Source organism: Abramis brama (genome assembly GCF_963993115.1).
Source record: "Abramis brama genome assembly, chromosome: 23".
Taxonomy (NCBI): Eukaryota; Metazoa; Chordata; class Actinopteri; order Cypriniformes; family Leuciscidae; genus Abramis; species Abramis brama.
In genome coordinates this window covers 21403115-21426018 of record NC_139985.1, presented here as the reverse complement: position 1 = coordinate 21426018, position 22904 = coordinate 21403115, and the positions used below count along the sequence as shown (strand labels likewise).

Genomic DNA, 22904 nt, shown 5'->3' with positions numbered 1-22904 from the left:
TTATATGTTTGTATGACAATGTTGTGTTATGAAAGACACATTTTAGTCAGTAGGCTTCATCTTTCAGTCTTAATCTGACCAATAACCTTCATTTTATTGTTCATATTAAATTAACACATTTTATGAAATCTGAAATGATTTGTAATGTAAAATATTACTAATAAATTGATAAATGTGTCATTGGTTTCACACTGCGTCACTGGTGTTACATTGCATCACTGGTGTTACTGCATGGCATATTGGTGTTCTGGCATCAGAGTTGCCCAGTTTCATAGAATATGTTTTTTTTGTATCTACCTAACTGTTGCAGCATTAATTAGTAAGCATTTTAAGGATATGATCATTCAATTTTGATCACTTAACCTCAATTATGTCTAATGTTACAACAAAAAACACAATTGAACTTTACACATACCTGTTTAAAGTAAATTATTACTAATCAAGACAATTTCTTAATATTACATTAACTTTTTATGTCTTTGATTATGTATGCAAATTAAATAGTCAAATTACATTCTGGAAAGCCTGAATTATCATCTAAAATATAGGTAGCACCAGTGACAAAAAGGCAGCACAAGCATAATGTTTAATGCAATCTAATAAAAATATCAAAATACATTAAGCTGTCATTTAAGTTGATTTATAATATTAAGAGGCTAACTATTATCTGACTATAAGTTTTGGTATAAAAAAGAATTACATTTTTTAAAAGTTGTCTGTTCAAAAAGCCACCATTTTATTAGAATGACCCATATACACTAATCTCTCATAAAAGAATTCGGGAATGGACTACACTGGTAAAGATTCAATAGCGGTGTTGTGGCGTTAGTGCAGGAATAACTGTAGGTGTAATGCACGTTCGACAATCGTTAATAAGAATACATTTCCAACTATAATGATATCAGAAGCACATTCGTTATTTTGATTGAATTTTCAGCTTCCCATTTGCAGCCCACAGTAAATGCCACGGACTGGGAGTGAGGCTGAGAGGGCGTGTGTATGTGACTGTATGTGTGTGCGCGCGCGCGGTTTAGCGTGTGACAGACCCCCTCCCTTCTCCACCCCTTAGGCTACCAGCGCAAACAGCAGTCTGATATTTACATTAGAAACGACATTTACTTCATCTTCATCCTGCTAAGTCACAATATCCATCTGCTTTTTGAGAACCATCTGAGAAATAAGACTGTTTGTTTTTCATTCTGGCGAGGAGCAAAGCAAGGAATCGTTCATCATCCTGTCGCTTGTGACATCGGGAATCGCAGGATTATGATGTTTTCTTGAATGTTGTGTGTCGTGGGAGATTTGGGGATGGGATCTATGAGGCCCTTTGGAAGCTGAAGACCCACTTTGAAAACAGCCTTTGTATTGTTTTGATCAATATTTTAGAAAACCGCGTAAAAAAATCATATAGGCTATATCTTCTTGTAGGATACAGATATAGATCAATTTGAATAGACCTGATTTGGAGATCAACTCCAGCCAGCAGTGATGCTTCAGTGTCTGGACTGACTTTTAATACGCGCACTCAGACGGAAATGGAAACCTGGACATTGTAAATCACTGATCACTTGAAACAGCAGATTTATAAACATAAACATTTACAGCTTAAGCTGACTCCCAGATGTGAAACTGATCGAGGTTCCCTGGGCTTCCCTGATCTAAGGGATTAGTTGTACTCATAATAACAGAAGAACAGTCTTCGGAGTCCATCATGCCCACCTCTCGGTCCGGCGCGTGCACGGTGGAATATTGGGTCGATGGATCGCGCCGAGATGCGACAGTGGAGGATTTCTATAACATGGGCCCAGAATTAGGCAGGTGAGTACATTACTTCATCCAGTTAACATTGGTTTTGATATGATTTTTTTACTTAATTACTTGTCGACCTATTTTGTTTTTTTAATGACTATAGTGATACAAATTAACCAATATACAGAACCAATATTTATGAAGGTAATATGATGTCATAAAGAGTCGCATGCGCCGGGTAAGATTTGTTAAAGTGTACATAAGATTGCAAGCGTAAATTAAATTTGCATGCGCAAGAGAAGATTTGTAAAGGTGTAAACCGCTTTTCAACTGTAAGAAAAAAATATTTGCAGCATTTTACTGTTATTCGTAAGTGTAATGCAAGTATTGTGAAACTGCAGCTTCGTGCTAATGCAAAAAAAAATAGGATCTGTATTCTTCTGACTTCCATTTTTCCGCGCTTACACTTTTGGCACGTTTTTTTTTCGCACAAATATGTTCTGGTGACTGGCGTGTTTGTTGAACCAATCAGATAAGAGTAAATCAAAAGTCAGCGAGAAGCTCATTTGATTGGCTACATGAAGAAGGTGGACACGCCCTCCTCTTCGCGCTTGCAAAACTCAATGGCCCTCATTTATCATTCTTGCATAGAAACGGGCGTATATGTTGGCGTAAGATTATGCTTACACTCCTCTCACCGCCTGATTTATGAAGCTGTGCATACCTTTGAAATCCAGGTGTACGCAATACCTGCCCTTGATAAATGCCGCGGCTGAAAACGATCGTCATTAGAATAACACGTCCCCTATATATTCAAGTCTACGCTTCCCCCACGCCCTCATTTTACGCCATGGACACACGGAAGACGGCAAAGAAGAGAAACTTGGATGAGCAAATGACCTATCACAATGCATTATTTTACAGCACGTGTTTTGAAACAATTAGCATTTAATTTCGTATCACGTCACATGTATTGGGGTGTACAATAGTGATGATGATGTGATGTGGAGTACCATTCATTCACATTAATAATTGCATGACAATTTGTAATATTCTTCTTCTTCTTATTATGATTTTTATTATTAATGATGCTTATTGTTATTTAGAAGAAGAATGCCGTTATTATTATTATTTGTATTATTATTATTATTATTATTTAAAAGAAGAAGAATGTCATTTTTATTATTTTGTCAGTCTGAATTATTTTTTGGTCATTGAAAGCCTTTCAGTACTGAACCCAGTCCGTGCGCACCTGCCGGGCCTAACCCTGGCCTAACCATCGTTTCAAAGAATAGTACAACGGCGAGCGCGTCGAGTATAAACGCCTCGTCCGTTTGGGGAGGTGCGCGTGCAATCTGCGGAGACTCGCGCTGCGGAGCCAGGCGAAAGTATAAACAAGGCTTGAAACGTCAGGTAAAGCGCACAGGCTCGCAACTGAAGGAATACATATGCCTACAAATCAAATGCTTTGGTAAAGTCACATGTTGCACAAAAATAAACACTGAAGTTTATAATTACTATGCTGTTGTTTTTTTACAGTGGGTCATAATATAACATATCTTTTAGTTTGTCAGTGCGTTTTGTGGTGTTAGGAATTGTTTTTCTGCGCATTTCCGCACTAACTCAAAACGTGCGTACACCACATCCTGAGCTGGTGTAGGATTTGAGAGTGCCGTACGCCAACGTCCATATTGATAAATCTCAAAGTCACTGTGGTTTTGGGTGTACGCCAGGTGTACGATGGAAATTTGGTGTACGCACTTTTGATAAATGAGGGCCAATGAGTGAGAGAATCGTGCCAAAACTGGAAGCGCAGGTAAAAGAAAGACGTAACTGTACAAATCGGGTTATTTATTTCGGGAACTTTTTTGCCCCATGCACACAAGAAGATTTGCACAAAGTTTGATTTTACGCAGTTAATCTGTTTTGCAGTTCCTGACTCTGTTGTTTCGGTTGCAAATTGCTGTTCACAGGCTTGCTGTTGTGATGAGGCAGAGACAGTGGGATCCATTTGCAGCTTTATTAGAGAGTAGTCAAGACAGGCAGGGTCAAACACAGCAGACAGGGCAAAGCAGGCTAGGCAGAGACAAACCAGGTGAACAGGCAAGGGTCGAGGCAGGCAGCAAGAATCAGGAATCAATAGACAATCCAGGGCAGGCAGCAGAGAATCAGAAACAATAAACAGTCCAAGGTCAATAACAAAAATCAAACATGGGAATAAACGCTCAGAAATGATGGCCGGGGCAGAATCAAGACTTCGCATTGAATGTGTGTGTGGAAGTGGTTTATATGAGTGTGTGTAAATGAGGTGCAGGTGTGTAACGCAATCAGTCCCAGGTAAGCGGTATTATGGGAAATGGAGTTCAATGGGTAAAGTTAATATTCCGGGGAAGGTTCCCTCTGGTGGTGAAGAGGAGGCGGTGCGGGAGCCTGCTCTGTAACACTTGCAGTGTTTTTGGCCGTATTTGTGCGAAAAAACCGTGCCAAAAGTGTAAGTGCGGAAAAATGGAAGTCAGAAGAATACAAAATACATGAATTAAATTTACGAATAACAGTAAAATGCTGCAAATATTTTTTTCTTACACTTGAAAGGCGATTTATCCCCCACTGCGCATAGACACCTCGAAACGACGTCTTTTCTACGTCGTTTTTGCCCACTTAATTTTGCTCCCCTGAAGGTACAGACTGTGACGCCAGATGACGTCTTTTTCTGACGTCTTCCGCACTTCTAATGTTGACGTCAGTCCATAAAAGTTCGTTTGTGGGAAGAAGGAAGGAGACGGGGTCGGCTTGCTGTGGATCGTGTGTTTTATTAGATAAGTCTTTTCCAAACAATAATCGCGCTCAGTGCGCTCAAACAAAACAGCGGCTTCTCCTCATGAGACGACACACACACACACACACATCACCTGATGCTGAGACGATCAAATGGAGTTTTTGGGAAATTATCTTAAATAATTATAAATAATCTGCATTCATATGTATTAATCATGTTGATAATAACAATGTTGATATTTGTAAATAAAATAAAAATATTACAAAGTAATCATTAGGGGTGTAACGATACGCGTATTCATAGGCTATTGAACCGTTCGGTACGAGGCTTTCGGTTCGGTGTTCGGTACGCATTTTCAAACCGAACGGTTCGTTGGACCATTTTTCCTTACGACCAAAATTTCGTTATTTCAAATGTAGGCGCATTGCGCGTGGCAAGCGCGCTCATAATGTAAGAGACGCCGGCGCGACCACAACATTGCCCAACATCAAATGGCAAACGTAATGCAAGCGGAACGAAACTGCTCATTATTGTGTGGTTGAAGGACCGTTTATCAGTTTGGACCAGTGCAGCGCGAGCCGATCGTGATCATGCGACACTGTTACTACACAGCGCTAATAAGAGATCCAGTAAAGAAAGCATTTGAATTCGCCACAGAAGTAATAACATTGCTGCGAGATCTTGTGAGAAACATTCACATTTCTCCGTTATTAACGGATCAAACAGCGTTGATGTGGAAACCCGAAAGAAACATTGTGCCATGAATGAACTATCCAGTGTCCACAGATCAGCAACATTCACCATGGATTTACTGTAGTAACACTAACTGCAACCATGGAAGTTGGCAGGAATAGTAGGCATAATGCCTTCAAGTAACATTACGTCGGTTTTATTTTGACATTATGAATACAATTGCTGCCCTCAAATGTTAATCTGAACTAAAATAAACCTTTGTTTATAACTACTACAATATTACATTTCATTTTTTCCAAGGAGCTGTTTTGTTTTATATGCTCCTAAGAAGAGTCAATTATAGCTCTAGAATTGCTCAAAGTAAAAAAAATATCATATTTTATGATTTTAGTTTTAATAAAAAAAAAAACAATAAAAAAAAAATTAAATCAAGGAAATTTCTTTCTTTCTTTCAAGCATTTCTTTCTTTTTGCTGTATCAAAAACGTACCGAACCGAACTGTGACACAAGTGTATCGTATATATCGAACTGAACCGTGAATTTTGTGAACCGTTACACCCCTAGTAATCATGTAAATTTCCTGCACCTGTCATAGACGTCCAAAAAAATTACCCAGTTCAAAGGTCCAATGTTGAACGTCAATATGACGTCCAAGTTGGGTCATGGTTGGACGTCCAAATAGTGGACCTAGTTTGGACGTCGAATAGATGTCCAGAATTGGTCATGGACCGACGGACCCAATATAGACATGATCTGCACATCTATCCGATGTCCAATGTTTAGTGGGCCCTTTACAAATCTTCTCTTGCGCATGCAAATTTAATTTACGCTTGAAATCTTATGTACACTTTCACAAATCTTACCCGGCGCATGCGATTCTTTATGACATCATATTACCTTCATAATTATTTAATTATTTTATTTCTGCTTTGTACCACAATAAGTAATCGTCAGACTGCAACAATAAAAAGCATAACATATTTATAAATATCATTGTTAGATGTTGTTACCGATAGTTGGTTAGACCGATTTGTTTTTGTATAATTAGTTATCATTGTGGCAGAAATAAAACTAACTTGAAAATCTGAATAATACATTTGAATAAATGGCAGCTATGTAAATAAAGATAACTGATTTACAATTTGTTAAATATTGGTAAAATAATATCGGTCAAACCAATTATTGGTCTGTCGTTATACTTAATGTGCATTTACTGTGGAGCTGTTATAATAGTGTTATTCCTGCAGTTGGTTATATTAATGTAAAATATAAGTGTTAACATTTGTGTTGCCCGTCTCTATATTTGAGCAGGTGTTCAGGTTTTGTGTTGTAATTAAGGTTTTTGTACTGCTATAGGTATTGTGATAGATGGTTTCTAAACTAATTGAGCTAACATTTGATCTCCCTTTAGTAAACTAATTATAATGCACGTTAAGGAAAGACCCAACCTTTCTAAATGTCACCAAGTATTTTAAAATGTTATCATTACCTCCCAGGATGTGGGATGCAAAATGTTGAGCAATTGATGCTGTCACCTGATTTCAGTCTTTCATTATAGCCGTGTGACCTGGCATGAAATTCAGCTCAGAGAAGGACTTCTATGGGGCTTGTTTTCACAGAATTAAATGTTTTTAATGTACGCATATTCCTGCACATTGTATGACCTTGAGTAATTTGATGTCTATTGCTGATTAAAGACTGTTTGTCAGACACTGATGTGTTAGTGTTCGATTAACAACAAGGCAGCAGATGGAGAAATTATGGCCTTCTCTTTGAGTGCTCATCTGATTGAATCATTCAATGACCATGAAAAGCAAAGAAAGGATCTGAGAGACAACATGAGGACCATATATGGTTATATATATAACACACGTATTTTATAACATAACACAGCCATGTAAAAGGGCTTATGCACTAGAGAGGGAAGGTGATTTTATAATACATGGCATATTTAATTATGTTCAGGATAGTACATCAAGCTGAATCCAGTGTGTTGAGTATTTGTATGTACTTCTTGGTTTTATTAGCATCTTCCTATCTGTCACTTTGTGATATGTGTTTGTGTATGGTACTTTCTATGATGCATGTTTATCAAATTTAAGATCCTTATTTAATTATGAGTATATTACGATTGCTTTGTGTTAATCACCAGGGGTGCCACATCTGTTGTGTTTCGCTGTGAAGAGAAGCAGACTGAGAAACCTTATGCTGTGAAGGTCTTGAAGAAAACTGTAAGTTGATTGGTAATTTTATAGGAGCATATTCAGTTTTTTCCTGAAATCCCAGAATTACTGTTTGAGGTTATTTTCATTGTGTCATCAACTTAGATTGACAAGAAAATTGTGAGGACAGAGATTGGAGTCCTGCTGCGTCTGTCTCATCCTAATATTGTAAGATATTATGTTCCCCACAATGAACTGTGAAATTCTCTTCACATTGTTATGAAATATTTCATATTCATTGTTTTCCATGAGAATATGGATGGGCTTGCTCTGATGTGACTGTTCTTACTTTGTTTTCATTTAGATTCGTTTGAAGGAAATTTTTGAGACGGAGACAGAGATCTTTCTCATCCTTGAGCTGGTCACAGGTGGAGAGCTCTTTGACAGGTATTATGTCCTCCATTAAACAGAGGCAATTCAAATGTGTAAGAGGATTTATGACGTCCGTTCGTCAGCTTAAATGGATAGTTCACCCAAATATAAAAAATTCATCATTTATTCACCCTCATGTCATTCCAAACTTGTTTGACTGGAGCACAAAAGAAGATATTTAGAAAAATTGTGTAAACTGTTTTTTCCCACATAATGAAAGTCAATGAAAGTGAAAACATTATAGACTATAAACTATTCATTTATTAATATTTTGAATTATAGCTTTTAATTTGATATTTTTCAGTTTTAATTTTCATTTTAGTTTTAGTCATTTAGTAGTTTAACGTGCATTTGACATTTTTACAAATTTTGTATGTCTACTTAGGATTTATTTATCTTTAATTTTGGTTATTTAGTACTTCAACTTATTTATGTCACAGTCTCACACCATTTGGACTTGTCATGGTTATTGACTTGATTTCATCATTTAGTTCAGGTGTGTGTCGTTATTGTTAATCGTTAAGTTCCTCTGCGTCTGTTTATTGTTGTCAAGTTTCGTTCATGTGTACCTGTGTTGAAAGCCTTTCTCTCTGTTTGGATTTACCTGCCTGTGGATTTATTAAAGATTCATCGTCGTGTTCGTGTATTATCTTACAACACAGTTCTTATGACAATTTATTTAAGGTATTTTTGTTATCATTTATTTATTTAATTTTTTTGGAGGTTTTCCATCTAATATGTATTATTTTATTTTATTTCAGCTTCATTTCAATTCCCAAAAATTACTTCCAATTGCTTTAGTAATTTGTACTATCTTTAAACATATTAAAAGTATATTAGCATCATGTTTTTACCTATTTTCACAATACAACTTGTATTACACTTTGAAATTGTACTTTAGTATATTTGCTAAAAATATATTTTAGAAAAATATACCTGAAGTGAAAATTGTTCATTTTTTTTTTAAAAAGTATAAAAAATAAAAATAAATTTTAGGTATATTTTTCACTGTGTGCTGAAAATTATCATTATAACAATGCATTGAAGTATACTTTCAAAATACATTATAGTATTCAATAGTAAATTGTACAAAGTATAGCTAAGTAATATTTGTTTATTAATGTGCATTTGTTATTGAAGACAAAGTGTGCAATTTGTAGTATTTGGAATACTATTATATAAGGTATTACTGAACATATACTTTTTACTCAAATATAATACACTTATGGTATATGGCTTGTATGTTTCGAAGACACTCGTAATAAATTTGTAATGTACTTGTAACCCAAATAAAGTACACTTTAATATCACAAATCAAGCATGTAAGCATATACTTAAAGTATACTAAGTTCCAATTTAGCACACAAAAGTATACTAAATACACTTAAAGTTATGCTTTACTACAATTTTATTACAACTAAAATATACTTAGTACAAAATTAGTTGTTCCACTTCAAGTGAACTAATCATTAACACACTTGAAGTATCCTGAATAAGTCTGGTTGCAAGTATACTTAGCATATTATTTTTTTTTCACCAGGGATTCATTGCAATACTTCTATACCCTGCATTTATTGCATTTTACTTATTTAATTTTCCATTTTATCTTAAGGTCACATTGTAAAGGGTACACAGAACTAAGCACAGTATAAATTTAGCTTAACACCTTTATTATTACCTGGTTTATTGAAACTTGTCAACTTACAGTCCCATAGACATATAGCCTATAGGCGTAGCTATTTATTATGTCCATGCATATATTATAACAGATAGTGAGGGCTTTAAAACTTGCAGTAAGCTAAATTAAGGTATGCGCTTGTGCTTTTAAAATGCAAACAAAATGGAAAAGAGCGCGGGTGTCGAGACGTGTTTTCAAAAGTTGAACTTTTAACTTGACAAGGCGTTTTAAAACGGCGCGAGAAACTGAAAAAGCAGAAGAGATGCAATAACGGTCAAAAGGACAAGTTCGGTATTTTACACTTAAAGCCATATTTTCAGATTGTTTCTGATGAATTAGAATGGTTTAGAATGAAATTTGGACAGATGCTGCTGATCCGAGATCCGAGAATTTTAGGTTTTTGTGTTATCACCCCCCCACCTTCACAATGGCTCACTAGGTGCATATATGAACTATCCTTCCTAAAACGCATTCAACTTTCGTTTACAAAGACGTGAAACTCACCGTGTGGTCTGTGATGTTCACTGATATGCTCACACAAAAATCGCTGCAAAAGATGCCTTCCAACAGTTGTTTTACCATTCGTTGTAAAACTGTGGATCTATTTTTCCAAACGTCTCACACCCGTACATTCTTCCGTTGAGAGCTTGAATAATAGACACTCCAGCCCAGTTGGTGACTCCGTTTCCGGCGGCGGAGTAATAACGTACCTAACAGCACATCCATTACGAGTCAATGGAGTTGCACATAAACTACGATAAAACCTGTTGGAAAGCATCTTTTGCAGCGATTTTTGTGTGAGCATATCAGTGAACACCACAGACCACTCGGTGAGTTTCACGTCTTTGTAAACGAAAGTTGAATGCGTTTTAGGAAGGATAGTTCATATATGCACCTATTGAGCCATTGTGAAGGTGGGGGGGTGATAACACAAAAACCTAAAATTCTCGGATCAGCAGCATCTGTCCAAATTTCATTCTATTTCATCAGAAACAATCTGAAAATAGGGCTTTAAGTGTAAAATACCGAACTTGTCCTTTAAGGCCCCAATATACTCACAGCAAAGTTCTTTTTTGTTCTTCATTTAAGGGAAAAACGAAGTTCGAAAGACGTGATCAGCGATATACTGTTCTCAAACATCCGATGCCTCTCACACTGCTGAGAGCGATGGTTAGATGAATATGTAAATATGTGCTGCACGCTTTCCTCTCTCATTAACAAAATAAACACAACAAAATTGAGAAAACGTCTCAGGTTATGACTGTAACCCTAGTTCCCTGAGAAGGGAACGAGACAATGCGTCAATGACGCTTTGGGAACGCTCCTGCATGATTGCGTCTGAAGCACTTGTGTCAACTAGTCTACATATATAATAAGGCTTCTAAGCTGCCATACTCCTGTCCTGGTCTAAAAGTCCTGGACTCGTCCTGGACTCCTGTCCTGTCTTTTTCGACAGCACTTGATCCAGTAATACTAACACTTTCTCTACTACTCTATTCTATTCTGTTCTATAACAAAAAAAATAAAAATAAATTCTGCGTTAGATTAAACTGAGAAGGGTCATAGCACTTGCATATTGTTGTCCTACTGTTAGTTTAACTGCTTCTATTGTTCTCATTTGTAAGTCGCTTTGGATAAAAGCTTCTGCTAAATGAATAAATGTAAAAGCACCACGGAGGAAACGACCAAAGATTTCCCCCCTTTCAGGGAAATACCACCAAAAGGGACATGGTAGGCACTAAGGCCGCCACATACACCTTCAGTGTGGAAAACGAACCCACAGTAACTCCGGCACTGTACCAATCGGGCAGTAAACTGGGCCCCACTGTCCGAGATCCGCAATATGAAGTGAAAACCCATCACTTAATACATACAGTTTCCTCGTGGAGGGAGCTCTGGAGTGAAGTATGGTCTCCACAACCTCAGTTGAGAGACCAAAGTCAATGAGCTGGGCCAAACCCACAGGTTCCAAATTTCTGGGCTGGGGTGAAGGGTCACCCCTTCCACTTGAGACCGAAGGTCCCTCCTGACTGGAATCTCCAAGGGAGAGCCGTTGAGGAGAGACACCAGGTCAGAGAACCAGTCAGCTCGGCCAGTACGGTTCTACTAGTAGTAGAATTATTCCGTCCCGGCGGACCTTCTCCAGAACTCCTGGGAGCAGAGTAATCGGGGAAAGATGTACAGACGTAGCCTCGGCCATGTCAATACCACAACATCCAGCCCCAAGGGAGCTGGGTGTGTTAGGGAGAACCAAAGTGGACTGTGCGTCGTATCCTGAGACGCGAAGAGATCCACTTGTGCCTGGCTATAAACCCCCCAAATGTGCTCCACCACCTCGGTGTGGAGCCTCCATTCCCCGGGCCTCAGCCCCTGCCTCAACAGGATGTCTGCTCCTATATTCTGATGCCCCAGTTTATGTGCCAAGAAAGATGATGACTCCTCCACAGGCCCTGGGCTGAGCGGCCTTCCATTACCGCTCCCCGGCCGGTGAGGGAAGCATCTGTCGAGATAGCAACTCGATGGCAAAGAGCTCCCAACACCGGACCCTGGGATAGGAACCAGTATTTCCTTCATATAACCAAGGCGCGGAGACACCGACAAGAGCTTCAACTCTTTTGTGGCTGTGAGGATAACAGCTACATGAACGGGCGATAACGTGGCTCGCATCGTGACTGAATCCCATACCACACCATGGAAAGTGGTTCTCTGTAGTGGAGAAAGCACACTCTTCTTGGTATTGAGTCTCAACCCCAATTTCTTCATGTGGCATATGAACCAGTATTTCCTCCATATAACCAAGGCGCGGAGACACCGCCGCGTGATCTTGATCGTACAAAGTGGGTTTCCCCTCGGGGAGAACCCTCTGGTTCTGAACCACCACTGCAAGGGTCTCATGTACAGTAGGCCAAAGAGTATCACATTGGACGCTGCTGCCATGAGGCCCAACAGTTTCTCGAACTGTTTCACAGTGCGTGACTGGCTTAGCTTCAATGCTTTTGTGGCTGTGAGCATAGCAGCTACACGAATGGGCGATAGTGTGGCTCGCATCGTAACTGAATCCCATACCACACCAAGGAAAGTGGTTCTCTGTAGTGGAGAAAGCACACTCTTCTTGGCATTGAGTCTCAACCCCAATTTCTTATGTGAGCGGGGACGACATCTCGATGCCGGTCCACTAACTGTTCTGATTCCGCAGAATCAGCCAGTCGTCGATGTAGTTCAGAATGCGTATGAACTGCAGCCTGAACGAGGTCAGAGCTGCATCTACGCACTTCGTGAACGTGCGGAGTGATAGAGCTAGACCGAATGGAAGCACCCGATAATGGTATTCTTTACCCCAAAAGGAAACCTCAGGAACTTCCTGTGTTGAGGGAGGATGGAGACATGGAAGTAAGCATCTTTTAAATCTATCGTGGCAAACCAGTCCTCAGATCTGATTTTGGTCACAATCTGTTTGAGTGTGAGCATCTAGAACTTGAGTTTCATGACTGCACAATTCAACAGACGAAGATCTAAAATGGGATGCAACCCCCCATCGTTTTTTCAGAACAATAAAGTAGCGGCTGTAAAACCCTGATATTCTGTCGGGTGAGTACACCTGCTCTATAGCTCCCTTCGTTAATAGAGACTATTTCTTGCTCCATTACCAGAGCCTGGTCGGGATGTTCTAACGTGAGTAGCACCCCGTTGTAACGAGGTGGAGGAGAATGAAACTGGATTCTGTAACCTCTCTCTATTATCTGCAGGACCCATGGACCCATTCGGCAGATTCTTCACTCTGTCAGAAATCTACTAAGGATACCAGTCTCTCGGGACTGGCCTCTGGTGTTATTGTAACAGCCACTTCGGTGACCTGAAGCATACTAGCAGGAAACAACCGAACTGACTGTTTTTGAACCCCCTTCAGAGGATGCGAGTTTGACATAGAGTCGTGGTGACACTGAGCCATGTGCTTGCTGGAGACTGCTGCGCCCCGAGGCACCAAGGGTGGCGGGGTTGGCAGAACGGCCTCCTGAGGCCACTGCTCCACCCCGGTCGGGGTTGCCCTCAGAGGTCTGACACCAGTGGCGTCAGGACCTTGGCCGAAGCCTTTTTCGCAGAAAAAATGGTCCTCAGATCCATCTTCTGCTTCAAAGGCTTCTGTTGAGAATGCCATTCCGGTCCCCAATCTTTCTGAGGGGGAGCACAGGAAACGACACTCTGTCCTGTACAAGGATTTTGCTAATGGCTAGGGCTGCTCCGCCCAGCAGCCCTATTTATGCCTTACCCACCAGCGCCAAGAGTTTCTAACTGGCCTGGAGAGTAATGCCGAGTCTTAAGGGGAGCCTAAGCCGTAACACGACTGATAGCTCGCAAGCATCTGTTCTGCCTTTGGCATCAGCCATGCCCTAGCTCTTTCAACCCAATTGATTAAACATCGATTTTTAGAATTGAAAATCCAGGCTGAAAGGGTTGATCCTGGATATCATTTTTTATTAGTAGAGATCGGGAAAAATTGGAAGGCCCTGACATGGAAGCTATAAACTCCAAAACTCATTGTACACAGGGGATTGAGATGGTGAATCTTCAATTCCCTTAACTCGATGCTCAGCACATCCATCTCCTCGGAGGTGGACAGCTGCAGCACCGAATTATACCATTTAATTCCTCAAAATTAAATGTATTAAAAGATCAACCAGACAAGTTAACACGGTCTGGATGAAATGCTGAACTTATACATGAATCTAACTAATGAAAGTCAGATAAGCAAATTTAAATGCAGCCCACTTGTTTAATTCCTCAGAATCAAACAGCAAAAAATTAACCAGACAACTTAACATAGTCTGGATGAAAGGCTGAATATATATTTATATATATAGGCTTATATATATATATATAAAAAAGTTTCAACATACAATAAAAGAATCATAAATTCATAGCTTGCAATACACTATGTATCTCTTTAATCTATGCATTGCATTTGCATAACCACTCGATTCTTATTGCAGTCTTTTTTAAATAAACAGTAGCATGGGGAAACTCCCGATAGTGCACACATGTCAGTAATGTTTATGAATGAACATAGCCCATCCACTATTTTCATTTTTATATTGAGCTACATGATTCTTCGAACATGCTCTTAATAGATGAGGGTGGTGAGTTTTTATTCCCCTGCATCAATGCTCAGCACCTCTACCTCCTCAGAGATAGACTGCTGAAACACCAGGCTCTCTAATGAGGACGGAAGAAGCCGCGGCGTGGGCTTCCGAACCCAGAGAGAGAGCGCTGGATCCCCCGGATAAAGGCAGAGAAAAGGCGGAGCCCGTCTCTAACCCCTCTGTGAGATCCATTTGCAAACCCCACAATACCAGCTTCCGTACTGCCTCGGCAACAACGGGGCCGGTACTGCGAGGAACGCGAGCCTGAACACCCTCCTCAAAGAGTGACAAGCGGGAACGGAGCGAGTAAAGCGATAGTAACTCGCAATGCTCGTAGTCAGCGCCCTCGAGCGCTGAAAGATCATGCTCCGTTCCAAACAAACAACACATACATCGTGTGTATCCCCACCCTTAAAGAAAGAGGGCAGGGAGGAACACACAATCTAAGGTTGTTTTGTTCGCCATAATATCTATGCTTGTGACTGATATAGTGACAGACAACAATAAATAAGACAGACAGTATGTAACACAGAGTGCTTGCTGAGACACAGAAGCTAGAACAGTTCTATTCCGTATGTGCTTTATCCTTTCCTGGTCGTGACGTCACCCACCCGTGACGTCCACTCTCGCTATTGGACTAGTTGACACAAGTGCTTCAGACGCAATCACGCGAGTTCCCTCGAAAGGGAACAGCAAGCATTTTTTAAATAAGAAAGCATAAGAAAAGCATAAGAAAAGCAACGTGTTACACCTTCGTGTCATAGCAACGTGGATATGTTTGCATGAGCTCTGCAATTCGGCACTCTAGTAAAGTCATGCCACGTTTATTCTTATATCTATACAACAAGATTGTACGATTTCGCTTGAAGGATATCAGGGCCTTTATGGTGGTCTCCAGCACATGAATCTCATTCTTTCTTTATCATCAACACCTTCCAGCTCAGGTTCTTACAGCTCAGTGGGGTTTCTGTCTGCTCTTCTACCTATCAGTGAGACGAAATTGAATAAAACAAGTTCCCAATAATGGGTTTAGGGTTAGGTTAGATTTGGTGCAGAGCTGGAACAGGATGTGTTTGCCTACACACATCTACACACTGCTAAACAGAGCACTAAATGCTGCCAGACACACACACATCAGCTATTCATATTTGAAAACCTTCAAAAGTCTATATATGTGCTATGTGATTTTTGTTGTTGTTTTTGCTGAATTTGTCTCTAAGATGGTCCTACATGAGCTGTGTGTTGTTTCAGGATTGTGGAGAGGGGCTACTACAGCGAGCGAGATGCAGCTCACGTTATCAAACAGATTCTGGAGGCTGTGGCGGTAAGACCATATGAATCATAGGATATAAAGATATTTACAGACATTTTCCATTCAAGACAATAATGGTAATGTGGATGTTTAGCCTTCTAATGTTTACAATACAAAACTGCAAAAGTGGTGCATTCAGAAATCTCCATGGTTTTGATGTTATAACCAGGATCTCATTAACATATTTCTGCCCAACTTACAGGTTGATGCCTGTCTATTGTTCACCTACTTAGCCCGCACTAAAAAAATTATTGTAAGGATTATGCTGACATGCAGAAGTTAGCTAGTTGTAACAAAGATCATTTACATACAGAGGCATTAAAGGAATATTCTTGGTTCAATACAAGCTTAATTGTAAATATGTGCACTAAAAAAAGATTTAGTGATTTACACAAATGCTTGTAATGCTGAACTTTTAATGATATTTTATTGTGTGTAGTATTCTTGTTTGTTATATGTGTATTTGTATATCTGGGCCGCCTATCTTGGCATACAATTATATGCAATTTTACCACTTAGTTTCCATGACAACAGAAAGCCATAAACCCTAGAATGACAAGAAACAGGTTATGGCTCAAATAATACTCAGAAAAGGTAATGTAAGTGCTTTTATAAAATTATAAGTTTCACCATTCTGCTTTTACATTTCATTGAAAGTGCCTCATGTACCCTTGATTTGATTTCTGCTTTTCTTTGAAGATAAAATTGATGCATCAAAATTTTTGTGGTAATCCACATTATGCTACATACAGTATGCTGTCGATTGCCTAAAACTAACTTTTTGCAACACTTGTCAATGGCCGATAACTTAAGAAAATGTACCGGCCATGAAACTGTTTTTGCAAAAAAAAAAAAAAAAAAAAAAACAGATAACAGTGAAGATTCACAATTCTCTATTCCAATTTCAAGACCACAGCTAAAACTACTAGCCCAACTAATATAAACTTAAAACATTATTAAAGACAAGTAAAAAGTCAGTAATAAAATAAGAACAAATAATCAAATAACAAGCAAAAGCACAAATAAATACAATATAACAAAAATAAAAATTAAATAAGCAGTGCTTTTCAGGTTCTCTTACGAGAGGTTCTCTCGTATTGCGTAAATTGCTTACGCTACGGGTAAAGTAATCTTTTCTCGAGATCTGAAGCCAAAAAATTATCCTTAATTTTGTATTTATTGTCAACGCAGTGCGGCACCCAGCAGACCATAGCAGGCTGTATAAGCGTGCTCATTGGCTGTCCTGCGGCAACTGCAGCAGCCTACCGGTGAGCCCTGCGTGACTTCACGCCCAATGTGGGCACTTCGCGCCCTCCGCGCGTCACAGCCCGCCAGAATGGGTGTGGCTTAGCGTATATAAGGAAGGGCTCAACAGGCTGAACTCTGATTTTCATCTCTTCAGCGAAGCTCTTCGCATCGCTGGATCTTGAGAAGCCGCCGCCATTGAATCAAGCGACCAGCAAGCCTAGGAAAGCGTCTGAGGAAGCCGGCCGTCTTCGCCGCCTTCAGCCATCCGTGCCTGCCGCGTCATCCGGCGACGAGTATCCTTTTTCTGCTGTGTGTGTATCGCCGCCGCGACACACACTCTCTATCTAAAAGAGCGCAAGGCGTTTTTATCAAAATGCCTCGCTCTTCCTGTGGCTCGTGCCAAGCCCCGCTCAGCACCGGAGACCGCCATCTGATCTGCGCTCTCTGTCTGGGCCGTGAGCACGCAGCCATCGCTCTCTCTTCGGGCGGCTGCCCTGAGTGCGAGGAGCTTTCAATGTCGACCCTGCGGGCTCGACTTGAAGCTTTCGACGATGAAGCTGTCACTCCGCCTGTCTCTGCTGGGCCGCGCAGAAAGAAGCGCCGCTCCCAGAGGCCACCGGAGACCGATGTGGCGCCTAAAAGCTTGCCGGAACCTTTCCTTCGAGCTTCTTTCTCTCCTTCTCCGCCCCCCCTCCCGGATGCGCAGCCGCCGGCTCCCGCCCGCGCCGCCACCGCCTCAGGGGATGAAGCGGATGAAGTGGATGAGGACGCCGCCGCTGACAGCTGCTCTATCCTGGCCTCTGACAGCGAGGAATGGTCCGGTTCACACCACTCTGCCTCCTCGTCAGTCCAGGAGTGCCACGCCAGGATGCGTGGATGCGGAACTCCTCACCGCCTCCTCACCAAGGCCGTCGACCAACTTGGCCTCGAGTGGTCACCGCCTAAATAGCCCGCGCCGAACAGACTTGACGGCTGCTTTCTTCATCGCCGCCGCCAAGCACCCGTGTCCAGGACTGCACCCTTCCTGCCAGAGCTCCACGCTGAGCTTTCAAAATCGTGGAATGCACCATTCTCCGCGAGAGTCCACTCTCATGTCTCCTCGGCGCTCTCACAGGTTGACGGCGCCGCCGAGAAGGGGTATAATTCTATCCTCCCAGTGGAAGAAGCGGTTGCAGCGCACCTTTGCCCGCCCTCTGTATGGCGCTCAAAGGCTGCCCTCCCGTCCAAAGCCTGCAGGACTACATCAGCCCTTGTCGGCCACGCTTTCGCCACTGGACAGGCTGCCTCAGCCTTGCACTCCATGGCAGTTCTAAAGATCCTCCAAGCCGATCTCCTCCGTGAGCTGGATGAGAAAGGCCAGGATCCTGCCTCCATCACGGTTGCGCAGCACAACGGATCACTCCCTTCGCGCTACTAAATCCGCTGCCCAGGCTCTTGGAAGGTGCATGTCCTCGCTGACCGTCACAGAGAGGCACCTCTGGTTGACGCTCGCCGACATGAGGGAGTCCGAGCGGGCTGTTTTCCTCAACGCCCCGCTCTCCCCCACCGGCCTCTTCGGCCCAGCGGTTAACGGGATCGTAGACCGCTTCTCGGAGGTACGAAAGACCACGCAGGCTATGAACCTTTTCTTGCCTCGACGCTCGCCGCCCTCGGGACCAGCCTGCGCGAAGCTCCACCCAGCGTCCAGCTCAGCCTTCGCAGCGTGACTTCGAGCCTGCCCATGACCCCGTGCCCACACCTACTCACTGCCCGCTCTGTTACACGGCCACTCCCTCCTGGTCACATCACGGATGTAAGTCCTGTGCCCGCTCACAAGCACTTTACCCCCGGCGACGCTCTCGCGCCCCGTTCCTCGCACAATATGCTCCCCATCCAAAGCCACCGGGACTTCGTGTGTAAAACGGCCAGCCATCGCTGTCTGCGAGCCGCCGTATTCGAGCACAGAGAGCGCGCGTTCTGCGCCCGTGCCTCCAAATCAGGTTCTCGAGCCCGCAGAATGTGGCGATCGGAACCCGGAGGCCATTCTGCCCCTAGCCGTACATGCGAGAGCATGGGAAGCTATTCCAGGCGTGTCAGAATGGGTGCTGAGCACAGTAAAGCAAGGCTATTCGTTGCAGTTTGCTCGCCGTCCCCCGCGCTTTCGAGCACGAACCGAGACGAGAGTGAATGGGGAAGTAGCACACCTACTTCGTGCAGAAATAGCGAAACTTCTGTGCAAAGGGGCCATAGAACCGGTACCTCCTTCTCTGAGTGAGTCAGGCTTTTACAGCCGTTACTTCCTCGTGCCCAAGAAGGACGGAGCTCTCAGACCGATACTAGATCTGAGATATTTGAACAAAGCTCTTATGAGAAGACCGTTCAAAATGCTCACAACCAGACAGATCCTCGCGCAAATTCGCCTGGGAGACTGGTTTATTTCCCTCGATCTGAAAGACGCTTACTTTCAGATTCAGATAGTACTCCGTCACAGGCCATTCTTGAGATTCGCCTTCGCCGGTCAGGTATATCAATACACCGTCCTGCCGTTCGGCCTGTCTTTAGCACCCCGTACATTCACGAAGTGCATGGACACGGCTCTTGCTCCCCTGAGAAGTCAGGGCATGCGGATTTTGAACTATTTGGCCGATTGGCTGATTCTAGCACAGTCAGAGGAAGAACTTATTTCTCACAGAACAGTTCTTCTCAGCCAAGTCAAGTCAAGTCAAGTCATCTTCATTTATATAGCGCTTTTAACAATGTAGATTGTTTCAAAGCAGCTTTACAGAGATAAACGTATAATTTAAGGTAAGATTGTTTTGGCTTTATAGCGGTTCTTAAAGTTATTTTCCAGCTAAAGTTAGTTTTGATTGATTCGCTTCCGTTGCAACGATCATTTGTTATTAAATTATATATAATTTTTTATATATAATTACTGATACAGAATTTTATTTTATTTGATCAATTCGGGGTAGGTACGCAAATTGAGTTTTTCCGACGACGCTTTATGACTGGACCCAACTGACTATGCTAACTATCGCCCAATCTCCAATCTACCGTATGTCTCAAAAATCATGGAAAAGGTTGTCGCCACTCAATTGCAGTCATATCTATCTCTCAACAATAGTTTCGATTTATTTCAGTCTGGTTTTCGCCAAAACCACAGTACTGAAACTGCATTAGCAAGGGTTATCAATGACCTCTTACTCTTTGGTGACTCGGGAAACCTTTCCTTACTTTTACTACTCGACCTCAGCTCAGCTTTCGATACTGTCTGCCATAAAGTCCTACTCATGCGCCTCTCAGAGATTGGTATCTCAGGAGCCGTGTTATCCTGGTTTTCCTCCTATCTGACAGATAGGAAATACTACATCACTATGCACAATTACAAATCTCCCACTGTCACTCTCAAACAAGGTGTTCCACAGGGATCAGTTCTCGGCCCGTTACTATTTATTATTAACGTTTTGCCTCTCGGACAAATTATTCGCCGCCACGGTTTTCAATACCACTGCTACACCGACGATATCCAAATATATACTGCTTGCCGACCGGATTCTATTCACCAGACCACATCACTATCAAATGGCCCTCCATCTCTAACAAAAAAATTAAGTAATATTCCCAGACTTGACCTCGAAGCTACATCAATAATTCCATCTGCCACTGTCAAAAATTTGGGTATTATTCTTGACCCTGCACTGACGTTCGACGCTTAAATTAGTCAACTTTGTAAAGCGTCCTTTTTTCATCTGCGCCGTATTGCCAAACTCCGTCCCTATGTCAGCCCAAAAGACGCTGAAGCACTAGTACACGCGTTCATCACATCTCGCTTCGACTACTGTAATGTTCTTTTTTCTGGACTACCAGCACACTCTATCTCACGTTTGCAATATATTCAAAACTCTGCCGCAAGACTACTAACTTACACTAAAAAAACTGCCCATATCACTCCAATTCTGTTTAAACTGCACTGGCTACCCGTGTCATCCCGTATCACTTACAAAATTCTTCTGCTTACCTTTAAGTCACTCAATGGTCTTGCTCTAGCCTATCTCTCTGACTTACTTTCTCCTTATATTCCACCTCGAACTCACCGATCTTCTGGCTGTGAACTCCTATGTGAGCGGAGATTTCGTCTATTGTCTATGGGTGGCAGATCTTTCTCTGTTATAGCCCCTAAGCTATGGAACTCTCTTCCGTTGGCTCTCAGGACAACAACCACGTTGTATGAATTTAAGCATAAACTCAAAACACATTTGTTTAATCAGTATTATCAGTCATGAAAATGTTAATTTGACATAACACAGTCACAATGTTAACTTAGGTACCAATAATCTATTGCATCTTTACTCCAACTGCCAACCATGCTGTCTGTAATTAATGTTTGTTGCCTATGTTTTTATGTTTGTATTGCATATGTAATGTGATTTGCAACTGTAATTGCTCATTACTTGGACTGGGCAAATGTCCATTGTCCGTTTATGTGTAAACTGCTTGTTATTTACTGTCATTGTGAAGCGTCCTTGAGCTTGGGAAAGGCGCTATATAAATTAAACTTATTATTATTATTAAAGGGATCCTCCATAGGGAGAGACTAGTTGGCACTTCAACACTGCTTTGACATCGGGTTCAGGCGAAGGTCCTTCGTCAGATCTGGATACGGCCTGGATGCGGCAGGCTGCGGGAAAACCTCGGGATAAACAAAGACACTAAAATTAACGTAGATGCCTTTCTTCTTATGATGTAACGAGTACATCAGGATTTATGGGAAGTGTTCCCGGTTCCAGCTGACCTAATCTATGCAGCCTAACATTGAATTATAGAAGTCTATAATGTTCTATGTGAATGCTAGGTCAAAGAGATGTGTCTTTAATCATGCTTTGAACTGACAGAGTGTGTCTGCTTCCCGGACAATGGTAGGAAGACTGTTCCAAAGTTTTGGTGCTAAATAGGAAAAGGATCTACCGCCAGCAGTCGATTTTGATATTCTAGGTATTATCAACTGGCCGGAATTTTGAGATCGCAATAGACGTGAAGGACTATAATGCGTTAAGAGCTCACTCAAGTACTGTGGAGCTAAACCATTTAGTGCTTTGTAAGTAATCAGCAATATTTTAAAATTGATGCAATGTTTAATAGGGAGCCAATGCAGTTTTAACAGAACTGGGCTAATATGGTCATACTTCCTGGTTCTGGTAAGAATTCGAGCTGCTGCGTTTTGAACTAGCTGTAGTTTGTTTATTAAGCGTGCAGGGCAACCACCCAGTAGAGCATTACAATAATCTAGCCTTGAGGTCATGAACACATGAACTAATTGTTCCGCATTTGTCAATGAGAGCATATGGCGTAATTTAGATATATATTTTTAAGATGGAAAAATGCGGTTTTACAGATACTAGACACGTGACTTTCAAATGAAAGATTGGTATCAAAGAGCACACCCAGGTTCCTAACCGACGACAAAGACTTAACAGAGCAGCCATCAAGTGTTCTAGACAGTATTCTAGATTATTACGTGAGGAAGTTTTTTGTACAATAATTATAATCTCTGTTTTTTCAGAATTTAGAAGTAGGAAATTACGAGTCATCCAATTTTTTATATCAGCTATGCATTCCGTTAATTTTGTGAATTGGTAAGTTTCATTAGGTTTTGAAGAAATATAGAGCTGAGTATCGTCGGCATAACAATGAAAGCTAATTCCATGTGTAACGGGTACTTCGGACTCAATAGCCAATA

General features: G+C 41.5%; 1 protein-coding gene across 1 annotated transcript in view; it reads left to right on the top strand.

The window, feature by feature from the left end:
• Nucleotides 1–1013: 1013 nt before the first annotated feature.
• The window catches only part of LOC311074419 (calcium/calmodulin-dependent protein kinase type IV), a 158566-nt gene continuing 136675 nt past the window's right edge, over nt 1014–22904 (top strand). Inside the window, exons 1-5 of the mRNA XM_084101000.1 lie at nt 1014–1818; nt 7371–7449; nt 7546–7608; nt 7745–7827; nt 15880–15952. Of these exons, the coding sequence (XP_083957126.1) occupies nt 1712–1818; nt 7371–7449; nt 7546–7608; nt 7745–7827; nt 15880–15952 (405 nt within the window). The 5' untranslated portion in view covers nt 1014–1711. The remainder of the gene's footprint in view (nt 1819–7370; nt 7450–7545; nt 7609–7744; nt 7828–15879; nt 15953–22904) is intronic.